This window comes from Megalobrama amblycephala, linkage group LG19 (assembly GCF_018812025.1).
Source record: "Megalobrama amblycephala isolate DHTTF-2021 linkage group LG19, ASM1881202v1, whole genome shotgun sequence".
Classification (NCBI taxonomy): Eukaryota; Metazoa; Chordata; class Actinopteri; order Cypriniformes; family Xenocyprididae; genus Megalobrama; species Megalobrama amblycephala.
Genome location: NC_063062.1, coordinates 33,169,108 through 33,182,282, shown reverse-complemented (window position 1 = coordinate 33,182,282; position 13,175 = coordinate 33,169,108). Strand labels below are relative to the sequence as shown.

At 38.2% G+C, this 13,175-nt stretch overlaps 1 protein-coding gene across 1 annotated transcript in view; it reads left to right on the top strand.

The window, feature by feature from the left end:
* Positions 1-13,175, top strand: part of LOC125253933 (piezo-type mechanosensitive ion channel component 2-like) — an 80,355-nt gene that overhangs the window by 33,017 nt on the left and 34,163 nt on the right. Inside the window, exons 9-13 of the mRNA XM_048168191.1 lie at positions 1,124-1,189; positions 10,648-10,786; positions 11,183-11,337; positions 11,668-11,931; positions 12,321-12,426. Of these exons, the coding sequence (XP_048024148.1) occupies positions 1,124-1,189; positions 10,648-10,786; positions 11,183-11,337; positions 11,668-11,931; positions 12,321-12,426 (730 nt within the window). The remainder of the gene's footprint in view (positions 1-1,123; positions 1,190-10,647; positions 10,787-11,182; positions 11,338-11,667; positions 11,932-12,320; positions 12,427-13,175) is intronic.

Here is a 13,175-nt window from a genome sequence, read left to right as displayed (position 1 = left end):
GGGTGCATGTCTTTTGCATGAGGTTCATTTGCATAGCTTAAAGTTCGTTAAGAACAATGTCCTTAAGTTTTTTCCTATGCATAATTCCAAACCAATTTCAGATTAACCTAAGCATCGTGCTGAAAATATAAAGACCCAAGGTCCATCATTGAGTTATGTTGAACCTTTACTTATGCATTCATGTATACCTTAATAGGTAAGTTTGTATATTTTGCATGTACACAAACAGCACTTATTAAGTATATACAGTTCTGTTAATAGAGATGGAGAAGATTTGCTCCATTTTGTCCATTGTGTGTCCATTTTGTGTCTTTCGTGGCTCCAAGTCAAATGGCAAACCTGTTTGGGGAGTGGAAGTTCACACCTCAGATCTTAGGACTGAGGGACGGGGGTGAACAACGGGTAAAATGGTGATAGGATTATCTGCTCAATGACATGCTAATGTCATCCTTCCCTTAATAAATGGTCAGGGTGATTGTCTTTGGAGGCTTATCTGCTAGCCTATCTATTTCCTTGTTTGCTTCTCTTGGAGGTGTGAGTTTTGGAGTCCTGTGCTTTTCATCATGGCAGATGAGGTAATGAGGAGAGTCTGCCCTCATGTCTGCTTGCTGATCACTACAGGTGTAAACCTTACGGATTAGTCTCAAGATGGGTGCAGTGCAGAAACTGCCTGTGGACCAATGAGAAGTCCTGTCCTTACAGTGCTTGAGGTGTCTGTCAGTTGTCCTAGCATTCTTATCTAATTGTGTTGGACAATCCAAATTAAATGTAGCAAACCTTTCTCCACGGTTGCAGTCAAAGAAGGGGCCTCACCATAAATCTGGACACTGAAATGTGCTGTTCACTACACAGGTGTGTTTGATTAGGGAGACATCTAAAATGTCCAGTGCTGGGGGTTCTCCAAGACCAGGGTTGGGAACCACTGCCCTAGCCTATTCAAAATGCTGTTACCTAAATTGTTTTAACTCCTGGCAATCCTGTAATCTAATCTTTTTGTTATATTACTTCAGTTACTATTGCTAGGCGTTACTACTTAATGCCATTGAGTAAACCTATGGAGTGCAGTTGTGTTCATGTTTATCTATTTATCTGCATTTGTAACCCAAATATATACCATGCTCAGGAAAATATTGAAAACTATGCTGAAGACTCCAGCATCCCATCAAGCTTCTCCCCTGAAAGAAAAGAGGTAAGATAAAATACAGCAAAATGTGCACTCACCAATATATTCACAGGACAGGCTCCAGGACTAGCGATGAGAAACACTGCCATTAAGTGATGATCACAAGATAGACCCTTTTTTTTTACATGGTTAATAAATCAAGGAAGGTTTGTTACTTTCTCGTGCCTTTGTGGTTCCCTTGCTACGTGGCAGTCAGAGTTGACATAACCCCTTCTGGAGTCTGTACTATACTGTCTCACAAGCTTGTGAGGCATTTTTTTTTGTTTTGTTTATAAAACAACCTGAAATATAAAGCGAACTGTAGGCAAATCAAGTATAAATCAATCAGTTTTAATACAGAAGTTTTTTTTGTTTTGTTTTACAAAAAAAAAAAAAAAAATACAGACAATGACTTGGCTTGAATAAACTGTGAAACATGAGACTCACCGACAGAAGGTAAAATGCAAATTGAATGATTACACAAGACCACAAGAAACAGACTATACATAACACAAGTGAACAAAGTCACAGAATTCTAGTCAGAGAGCACACAATCATTTGCAAAGGGTTCCCAGTAGCCTACCTCACTTTTTAATAGTGTTGTAGTTCTTGAGACAGGTCTTGGTCTCAGACTAAAAGGACTCAGGATTTTATTTCAAGACTGGTCAAGACCACAACTGCGGGGATATCGCTAAATTGCCATTGCATTGTCTGATTTCTTTGTTAACTTCATTAATGTGATTGGATGTAAAATTTCCTGCTTCAAAGGCAATCAATAACTTATTTCTAATTTCATTTATTTTGTCACTGTTGTGCTGGATCAGAAATCAACAAGGCATTGTCACCAAATGTCACCAAAATTAATACAAATGCCCACATAATTCAAGATATGATTGCATAAAAGTACTTGTATAAGATCTTTATATTTATATTGTAACATATGATATAATTAAAGGTGCTACAGAGGATGTTTTGTTTTATACATTTTTGCAATATTATTAGAAACTGTCTTTACTATCTGATAAAAGACTATTTATTAGGTGCACTGAAAGGAATAATATTAATATACATCATCTGTGCACGAGGTAGGGCCTTAAAAACATCAGCCAATCGCGTAAACGATTGGCCCTCTGGCTTGTCTGGCTTGTCAATCACTGCCATTACGTTCCTTGTGAGAGACGTGCCCGCTCCAGTAACTTTCCACAGGCGCCACTTACAATGTTTTTGTCAGGAGTATCAATTGCAGATTATGAGATACCTGCGGTGAGTCCGACATAATGTATCCACTAAGGGTGCTTTCACACCTGCCTCATTTAGTTCGGTTGAATCGTACTAGAGTTCGTTTCCCCCTTTGGTGCGGTTCGTTTGGGCAGGTGTGAAAGCAGCAATCGCACTCGGGTGCGCACCAAAAGCGGACCAAATAAGCGTACCAAGACCTCCTTGAAGAGGAACTCAGGGAAAGGGGGTTTGATAGATCTGTGGAACAGTGCCGGGTTAAGGTAAAGAAGCTCCGCCAGCAGTACATCCAAGTGCGGGATGCACTTAATAAAACGGGCAGCTCGGGTAAGGAGAAAGACAAGTTCCCCTGGTATGATGACCTCGATAATATACTTGGGACAAAACCCGACGTCGATCCGGTGGATGTTGTTGAGTCCCATGAAAGTTCAACATCGTCCGCTTCCAGTGATGCTATTGATGCTAGCACTGTTGACCAAGCTACCGCATCTAATACCGATGTTGACGGTGAGTTTATTTCGTTTTTGCACTTGCCAATACAAAGCACTTACTTAAGAAATTATGGTGTAACTTTAGGCGTAGATTATTCTTTGCCATGCCTAATATGACGGCAAGTTATGTTACTTCACATTAACCAGAAGCAGTTTTTATATATATATATATATATATATATATATATATATATATACTGCTTCTGGTTAATGTGGAGTGACATAACTTGCCGTCATATAGTGTGTGTGTATATATGTATGTATGTATGTATGTATGTGTGTATATTTATGGGACATTCTTTGTTTCACACACACTGCATTGCTTACATTGCAATATGCATTTAAATATATTTTTATATTTAAATCTGCATTAAAATGTCATAAGTAACAAAGATACTGTTTTTTTCACTAAACAGTGGGAGATTCAAGCAACATATCCACTGATGTAGATGTCACAAACACCGTTGCTGATGCAGGAGTGTCTGATGATCCAAGTACAGAGAGCAGTGCCAATGAAGAAGGCATCATAGGAGAAAGACTGCCCATTCCTGGAGCCAAAGCTCGAAAAAGAAAGATAAAGTCTTGCAAAGCTGATGTTGACATCCAGGCATATATGATGGACAACAAAACGATGCTGACAGAACCGCATAGAGCTGAACAGAGCCAGGTGGCTCAAGAGGCTGCCTGTTTTGAGAGAATATTGAAGGCACAACAGGAGGCTGAGGAGAGAAGGTTCCAGGTGATGCAGGCACAGCAACAGGCCACTAACCAGATGTTTCTGCAACTAATGGGCACTCTAGCAAGTGCACTGAATCCTGGTCAGCCTCCACCTCATTCCTCAACAATGCCAGCCTGGACCACGACACCCCCACCAACATCAATCCCTAGTGCTTGGTCCTTGCCCCACCTGTTTCAGCCAACTGCCCTGCTGCCAATGAATGATCCACATCACCACCGGCAATCAGAATCTCCATCCACCCAAGAAGAACATCCTAGCACTTCATCCATTATACATGACATTAATAGTACATACTACTACAAGATGTAGTTTTTTTTGGGGCGGGGGGTTGTTTTTGCAATCTAGGAAAGGCTTTGTTCGTGTAGGCCTTTAATGTGCAGTCATTTTGCTTTTTGAATTGTTCTGGAAGAAATTAATGTTCTGTTTAGTGTTCTGAAGAATATACTTAAGCAGAAATGACTACCCTGTGTTGTGTTTACATTTCCCAGAAATATGCTACCTCATTTTCATTACCTCTGGAGTACACGAGGAGGATATATAATTTAAAGTAAAAAGAGGACTGTTTTTTTTCTAATCAATGTTTTTGTAGCCAACATTTATGGCAAAGTTGCATTTGTCTGAAGTTAAACAGGCAAGTTTGGTGTTAAGAATGTTCTATTTTTTTTAAGATCTGTGATTGTGTTTACATGTGTAACATGGCTAGTCCAGTGGCCTAGAAACTGTTAGCAGGCAGTTGAAGGACTAGCTGGAGGCAAAGCTCCCTAAGACCACCACTTACGCACTGAAATAATGGTAGGGCTGGACGATTAATCGAAAAGTAATCGAAACCGAAATTCAGAACCTCTAACCGACGTAATTTTCCCATGTCGGTTATTTCGGTTTTTTAATCCTGTTAATACTTCCCCCTTAAAAACATAACTTCGTGTGTAGCCACGTGACTCCGCCCAGTCCAGTCAGTGGCATAAAAGCAAAACACGGAGGTGAACGCCGGTTCAACACATAGTGATGGCGCGCGAGCGGTGAGCCTTGCGTCTTGACTAAACTTTGTCAGTTGTATTTGTTTTATGGTTTGGACATTCAAGCGATTAGACGATCGGATGTGTATTATTATATCGAGCTACCGCGCTCGCATAGATATATACATATAGCTATGCCGCGCTCGCGCAGCTGAATGGGGCACGAACACTCATACAAACAGCTGCGCAAAACGTGAAGATCGCGCGCACACAGAGGAACGCAGAAACTTGTTGTCAGTGCTGTCCTGTGATTTATCACTAAAATAGCTTAGAAACTCAAGAGTTATAGCATCTATTTTTTCTACTTTTGATGGAACTATTTACAACCCACAGCTTCACAATTAATAGAGAGACGGTATGACTAATTCACACACGCAATCACTACTGGTACTGTGCTAATTAATCTTTATCTGATTTACAACGAGCAAAAACCTGTAAGAAATGTTACAAACCATAGATAAAATAACTGCTGATAGTGAGCTATGATGTCAGAGCACTCTTTCAACAGGAAAAAAAATATCCCACCTTAATAGTCAATCATAGGCTATTTACAGTACAAACCTTGTCAGTGAACTATGAGGGCAAAAAAAAAAAAAAAAAAATCAGAAATAAAATAATTGTTCATTAATCGTAATCGAGGTAAAATGTTCAATTAATCGAGGTTTTGATTTTAGGCCATAATCGTCCAGCCCTAAATAATGGCATAGTGCCTTTAGCTTACTGTTTATGTGTGGTCTTTCGCATGGGAGATCGAGGTTCAAATTACAAGCACTGTTACCTAATTTTCATTTCATTTTTATTGTAATTTCAGACAATGTACCAGACACATAGCACTGTTGAAAAAAGACATTTTAATTTCAAAATGGAAAAAAGGTGTTCAGACATGTCAACTTTACATTTGTTACAAATAAAACAGAAAATAAAACCTTTTAAAGCAAAAGTGTTTCCATTCCATTAATTTTAAATCAAACAAAATAAGTTTATATATGGTGGTTCCCTATACTAGTATATGAACATAAATGCTGTGAATAACTGAAGATGAACTCATCGAGAGATAACAGCATAACATTTTTTGGTAACACTTTAGATTACAGCCCGGAAAGTACTGCGTAATTACAACAAATTTACAGCGTAACTTTCAATAATTATAGTGTAACTATACAGTAAGTGTAAGTGTATACAACTATACAGTAACTATATGTGTAAGTATAGGGGAACAATATGTGAAGTATTGGGAATAAAGGGGTAACAACCAGGAAAATAACAAATTATTTTATACTGTAAATATTTTATAACTAAGGGGTAAGTATGACATTACGGGCCGTAAATTAAAGTGGAGCTTGTTACCCTCTTATTTCATGTAGTTACAGGGTAAGTATGACATTACGGGCCGTAAATTAAAGTGGAGCTTGTTACCCTCTTGTTTCATGTAGTTACAGGGTAAGTATGACATTACGGGCCGTAAATTAAAGTGGAGCTTGTTACACTCTTGTTTCATGTAGTTACAGGGTAAGTATGACATTACGGGCCGTAAATTAAAGTGGAGCTTGTTACACTCTTGTTTCATGTAGTTACAGGGTAAGTAATTAATAAAAAATAAATAAATAAATAAAAACGCAAACAGTCATATCACTTGGAAAACTTTATTTGAAAAACAACTTATTTCAAAACAGATTTAAAGTTACAACACTTCTTATTCGTTTCTCTTGCTTGGCTTCCTCCTCCTCTTGTTCCTCTTTTTCTTTCTTTCCAGTGATGAATCTTAAGAGGGAATCCCATTTGCTATTCTGTATTATAAGAAAATACAGTACACCCGGAAATGTGCTCACCGTTTACTCATGTTTTACCCTCATGCCATCTGAGATGTATACGACTTTCCTTCTTAAGATGAACATAAAAAGGATTTTAGGAAAAAAAATAAATCATCTGGGAACGCTTTATAATGCAAGCTCACGTGTTCCTAAAAGTCGAAGCATCAAACAGCACAAACAGTAATAACTACAGTAATCCATACGACCCTAATGGATGAATCGATGTCTTCTGAAGTGAAACGATACGTATTTGTAAGAAAAATACCATATATTTTAATATTTTTTAAACTTTCGACCAGCTGTCTTCTGCGCGTGCATGCGAGGGTTGAGAGTTCATGCTTGACGTAACTTGAAGCGTGACGTAGCGTAAACTCACGCAGATGTTGGATGCCGTCAGTTTTTTTATTTTTTTTATTTTTTTTTAGTTTTTAATTTTATTTTTTTGCTCACAACAAAATACACAGAATAACAGATAATGAGAATGAGAAACAAACAAGACAGAATAACAGAGACGGCAGTTCTCGCGCGAGTTTCACACGAATCTCCCGCGAGAACGTCATGAAAGCTTCACGTTGCTCATTTCAATGTGCTTCATCGAACGTGAAGTCGACTCTCATGCAGGCGCTGGTGACAGCTGGTCGGAAGCGAAAAGATGAATAGCCTAAACCATGAATTTCTGGGTGTACTGTATTTTCTTATAATACAGAATAGCAACGGGATTCCTTCTTAAGATTCATCAGCTGAGAAACAAGAGCAGGAGGAAGCCAAGCGAGAAACAACAACAACCAAAAAATGGACAAAACTTGTTACTTTCTGTCAGGACTTTAGAGTTTGAAATGAAAAGTTGATTTAAAAAAATGAATAATAAGTGTTGTAGACCTGTTTTTAATAAAGTTGTTTTTCAAATAAAGGTTTCAGTCAGTGATATCAGATTGTTTGCATTTTATTAATTACTTACCCTGTAACTACATGAAATAAGAGGGTAACAAGCTCCACTTTAATTTACGGCCCGTAATGTCATATTTACCCCTTAGTTATATGTCATAAGTACCCCTTAGTTATAAAATAATTTACAGTATAAATAATTTGTTATTTTCCTGGTTGTTACCCCTTTATTCCCAATACTTTACATATGGTTCCCCTATACTTACACATACTTACTGTATAGTTACACTATAATTATTGAAAGTTATGCTGTAAATTCATTGTAATTACGCAGTACTTTCCGGGCTGTAATCTAAAGTGTTACCCATTTTTTTAAAACATACTGAATACTGAACTGAGTATTTGCAGGCTTTGGTCATTCATACTGTAGCAAAGTAGCTACACAGTGCATTTCTAACATCGTGTTGCTGCTGTACATGCCCCTGCTCATCATGTACAGGTCCCTCTTCCTCTGCAACTCTTTCTCCCTCCACAAATTCCTCCTTCTGTACCTCACAGAAATTATGCAGCACACAGCAAGCAGACACAATGCGGCTTACAAAAGTTATGTGGGCCTCATTTTCTTTAAGAAGGCAACGCCAGCGTCCTTTGAGGCACCCAAAGGCACGCTCAACTGTCATACGGGCTTGGCTTAATCTGTTGTTGAAGTTGAGCTGCTGTGGTGTTACTGCTCCTCCTTCTGGGTAAGGTTTCATGAGCCAAGTTAGTAGAGGGTAAGCCGAATCACCCAAAAGAAAAAGAGGCACATCGACCCCCTCAAACGCTTCAGTCCAATGAGGTAAAAGAGTGCCTGCACTGCCACGCTCATACAATGATGATAGGGAGAAAACACGGGCATCGTGTATCTTGCCTGGTCGCCCAACATTAATATCCCAAAATCTCATCCTATGGTCCACCACACCTTGCAGAATGATGGAATAGTCTCCCTTCCGGTTGTAATAACAAGATGAGTTGTCAGGAGGAGCTCTGATCTTAATATGGCTTCCATCAATCGCACCTGCCACCTGAGGGAATCTCCATTTGTCTCGAAATCCCTGTATTATCTGCCTGAACTCTGCTGCTGAGGGATGCTTGATATACAGAGGCTTCATTACCACATTTATGGCAGTCACAACCTCCTGGGTGATAGTGCAACATGTTGATAACCCAACACCAAACAGTTGTGAGATAGACCGGTACTCCAGGTTTGTGGCTAATCTCCAAACACAAATTGCAACTCGAGCATCAACAGGCACTGCCTGTCTATATTTTGTGTTTTGTCGGGTCAGCCAGGGCCGGAGAATGTCACAAAGGAGTCTGAAGCTGCCTCGTCGCATTCGGAAGTTTTTCAGCCAGTCTTCGTCTGTCCAGGTGGTGTTGATGTGGGGCCACCAACTATCACTTCGTGGGCATGTCCAAATCCTCCTGTGTTTAACAGAAATATGAAATTAATCATCTAGTCATTATGAAAACTTTCAGGAAATTATCTCTTAATTTACATTGTTATTATCATATGTAAACTAGGGATGGGCAACGATTAATCGCGATTAATCGTTAGCAAAATAAAGGTCTGTGTTTATGTAATATATGTGTGTGGTCTGTGTATAATAATTATGTATAAATACACACACGTGTATAAATTTAAGAAATATATGCATGTTTAAATAAATATATATTTACATATATTTTATAGTACATGTAAATATAAATATTTTATATATAAATCTAACATTTTTCTTAAATATATACATGTATGTGTCTGTATTATGTATAGTTATGTATATATACATAACTATTATAAACAGAACACACACATATATTACGTAAACACAGACTTTTATTTTGCAAACGATTAATCGTTGCCCATCCCTAATGTAAACTGATTTCATTGATATTGTTAGATGAATTAGGGCAATGTTATTTTTGCTATTAAAATATCAAAATGCTTTAACATAGACCTGTAATATGGATCGATATCAAAACCTTCTGCTTGCTTATCAAAAAACACATAGCAACAAGGTTACCACACAACATCAAATTCAAGGACTTCCAGGCCCCAAAACAGCATAGTGAGAATGTTTAATGAGAACTCACAGAAAACTATTTCAAAGAGAAAGAGAGGGCATGACATTACCTGATAGATCGTTGGTAATATTTTTGGAGGATGAGTATGTCAGAGCCAAGAAGAATTAATGCACGCCTCCGCTTGAAGTGACGAGCGATGCGCGCTCGCCGTTTGCAGTGCATTAGAACGTTGTTTTCAAGCCGCATCCGCGCTCCATTATAAAATTGTATTGTTTGCATATTGTGGTGTATACAAACAATGTAATAGATTATGGCCAGGGACAAAACCAGCCCGCGCAGTCTTCTCTCCATAGTTGTGTTGTGTTGTCTCCGTATTGTTTGCTGGCTTTTCCTCTTATGTTGTGATTTTCCCGCACAATCCTGACCAATCGAAAAGCAGTTTAGCAAATACGCCATGGCCAATGAGTGATGTGGATGTTGTCACGTGACTGCATTTTGGTTTGTTTCAACTGGTTCAGACCAAAGCAATCAGTGTGGTGTGAAAAGGGACCAAAAAAGCAGAAAAATGCTACAATCTATAATTGTTTACTCTTGGTTCGGACCAAATGAACCAAACTAGAGATGTGAAAGCACCCTAACACGACACAGCGAATGCCAGTGGTAAACAAACACTCGTGTTCCAATACTCGTGCACGAGTTTTGGGAGGCGTTCCCTCGAAATGAGCTGTGAAGGAGGGGGGTTGTTCTTACACATGCGCTCATTTCAAAAACTCAATAATGCTCTTTGGTTTCTCAGTCATTGAAAACATCCTCTGTAGCACCTTTAAGCAATATCACAAGAAAGAGGGCTGTCAAATATCAGCACAATTGCAAACATGATATAATGTTATAATGTTAACACAAACAGGCAGGATGATTTTCACATCATTTTGAAGCAAAAACTCTATTCTACAAGATCCAGTACTCAAAAGTCTTGTGGATCTTTTTTGTTTTTAACAAATGCATAAACTTTATTTTATCCATGTGCTGAATACAGTGTAATGAGACTTTAGCCATTAATATGTTTATAAGCAACTTAAAGTAAAAAATGTCAAGGCATGTCAACATTTCTCCAGGGCCCCAAAACCCCCTCAGACCCCAGAGGGTTAAACTCAAAGATAGTTTAAGTTAAGTTAAGTAAAGACAGTTTAAGTTACCATTATTTAAACTTAATATTTCTGTGTTGTTGTTGCCATTTTTTTAGGATATGGTGTTGGTGTGGAAGAGGACATGGCAAGACCACGAAGATTCTGGGGTGAATTCCCTGATTTTAGAGGATGACTTCCCAAATTGCTTGGCTTTGTCTTCATACACACAGAAGATTTCTTATTGTACCTCAAAAAGTAATTAATATAGAAAGTCTACAATATTCTTGTGCATATTTGCGCAAATCCAAATACACACAAAATAATGAGACAGAAGAGAGTATGAGAACAAGGTCAGCTATGACTAAAGGCTAGACGATAAAACCAATGAATAGAGGAGCTGGGAAGGAGGTGGGTTGGTGGCGAGTGCAGACTGAGCTGAGAAAAATCTGAACTATTGCAAATCTAGATATAGTTTTGTCATTGCAACAGTCACAGAAACATAAGCAGGTAATGGCTTGCAAAAGCTAAACTCTTAAAATAAAACTCTTAAATATATATACTATATACACTGTCACTCTGTTCACATCTATTAAGTTTATTTTGTTAACATTTAAGAATCTGTGTGTGATTGTGTGTGAAATGCATTCACAGAATATACTGTGGAGAATGAAAGCTCCGGAGGCAATGAAATATTTAATGACGTGGACCCTCTATCTTCCACTGATCGGCCTGGACCCAGCGCGTTGATCCTGTTTGGACAGTTCATCATGAAACAGAGCTATATAATTGCTCTCATCATCACAATGGTAACCGTGTTTGTAGGCAGAATGGCCCTAATATATGTTTCTTCATGATTGCAGTGTAGTTTATAGTACTTTTTGAATTTTTTATTTTTTTATTTTTTAATTTTTTTTATTATTTATAACAGACTGTAGAAGAACCAAAAAACATCTTTTTTTTATTCTTTCTTATAAATAATATTTTCTTATTGGAACCTAAATACATTGTGCATACTTTCCAAATTGGAAGATACGTCCACAAGTTTCAAGCCTTGTTTCAATGAAATTGAGGGAACATGCTCTTCTTCTTTACGGAGGTCCGTCAAATTACATGCTTGTCTTCTTATATGTGTGCAGGTATGGAGCATCAGCTATAACTCATGGCTTACATTAATATTACTGGTGTGGTCATGTGTGATCTGGATGTTGAAGGATCGGCGGCGGTTCGCTATGCTTAGTGCTCCATTTCTTGCTGTCTATGGGACATTTCTGCTAGTGGTTACGTTCATCAGTCAACTCCATCTTAACCATATTGACATTTTCCCTACTTTACCAAAACTTGTCTTGATGGACTTTGATGTCTATGGTTATCCAGTGCCCTGTGTGCACCTTGCTGCAAAGGTATGAAACCTAAATCTTGAGATAATTTAACAAAGTCACTGTATAAAAGTTTGTGTCTGTACAAAGACACTGCACAAAGTGCTGACATAACTTTTGACCTCTAATGGTTAAAAAAAAAAATACAACTGCATGCATCATAACAACACATGAGATCTTCATGCTACCCACAGCTGTGAAATCCGTCGTGACCATTCTAAAATATATATCGTAATTATAGGTGTAACGTGTATATCCTGTTAATCTAATTAGATTACTCCTTGTGAAAACCTGTTTTATATCAATTAAAGAATTAAATCTTGAACATTGTTTGATACTGTATTTTTATTAGCTGTTATAGACCAATGCGTAACTTCCCATATCTGTTTTAAAATCAAATTATTTCTTTGCAGGTTACTTATTCGTTTAGTTTCTGGATTTTACTTAGGCAACGGCTGAAAGAAAAAAATGAGGAACTGCAGAGCACGGATGATTTAATGGAAGTCAAAGTTCAAGCATGTATGGATATCTTTTTGATCTTTTAATTAAAAAAATGTTTTAACAGAATTTGTGCATGATATACAGAAAATGTAAGGTGTGATTGTTTTGCATTGGAAAGGATTGTGGGTGATTGGAGAACACAATGTATACACTTGATGCATGCATCAAAATATGCCAACTGAAGGCCACAAAACAAAGGCTGCCTTCCATGAGTCCTACACTCACTGACTGTTTTCTGTGCAAACAGTATGGATGCAGATGCTAATACTTAAATATATATTAGGCTTCTTACATTGATTGGCTCCCTTGCCTGATTTAATTATGTCATGTGACTTTCCATTTATTAACTAATACCATATATGTGTCACAGACACGTCAGGTTCCACCTCACTGCAGTACCCACGCACTCAATCACCAGCCTTCTAATCACCGCCACCTGCACGTCATTAACTCTGCAATCACCAGCACCATAAAGCCACCACACTCACACACACTCACTGTCCGGTCTCGTTCGCACTACGACATATGTGTGCTTACCTTAAGGACTCCCAAACGACTTACCTACCTGCTCCAGCGATCTCCTTCATCTCCTTCGTCTCCTGGTCTCCCCGTGTGCAAACCTACCTGTGTGTGTGAGTGTCTCCATCGTCTCCCTCCATTGCATCTCTCATCCAGCATCTGCAAGTTTAAAAGGACAGTATTATATCCCATTCATCTCTCATCACGCTATATCTGCTTGTTATCACTCTGTGCTCATCTTCTTGTGA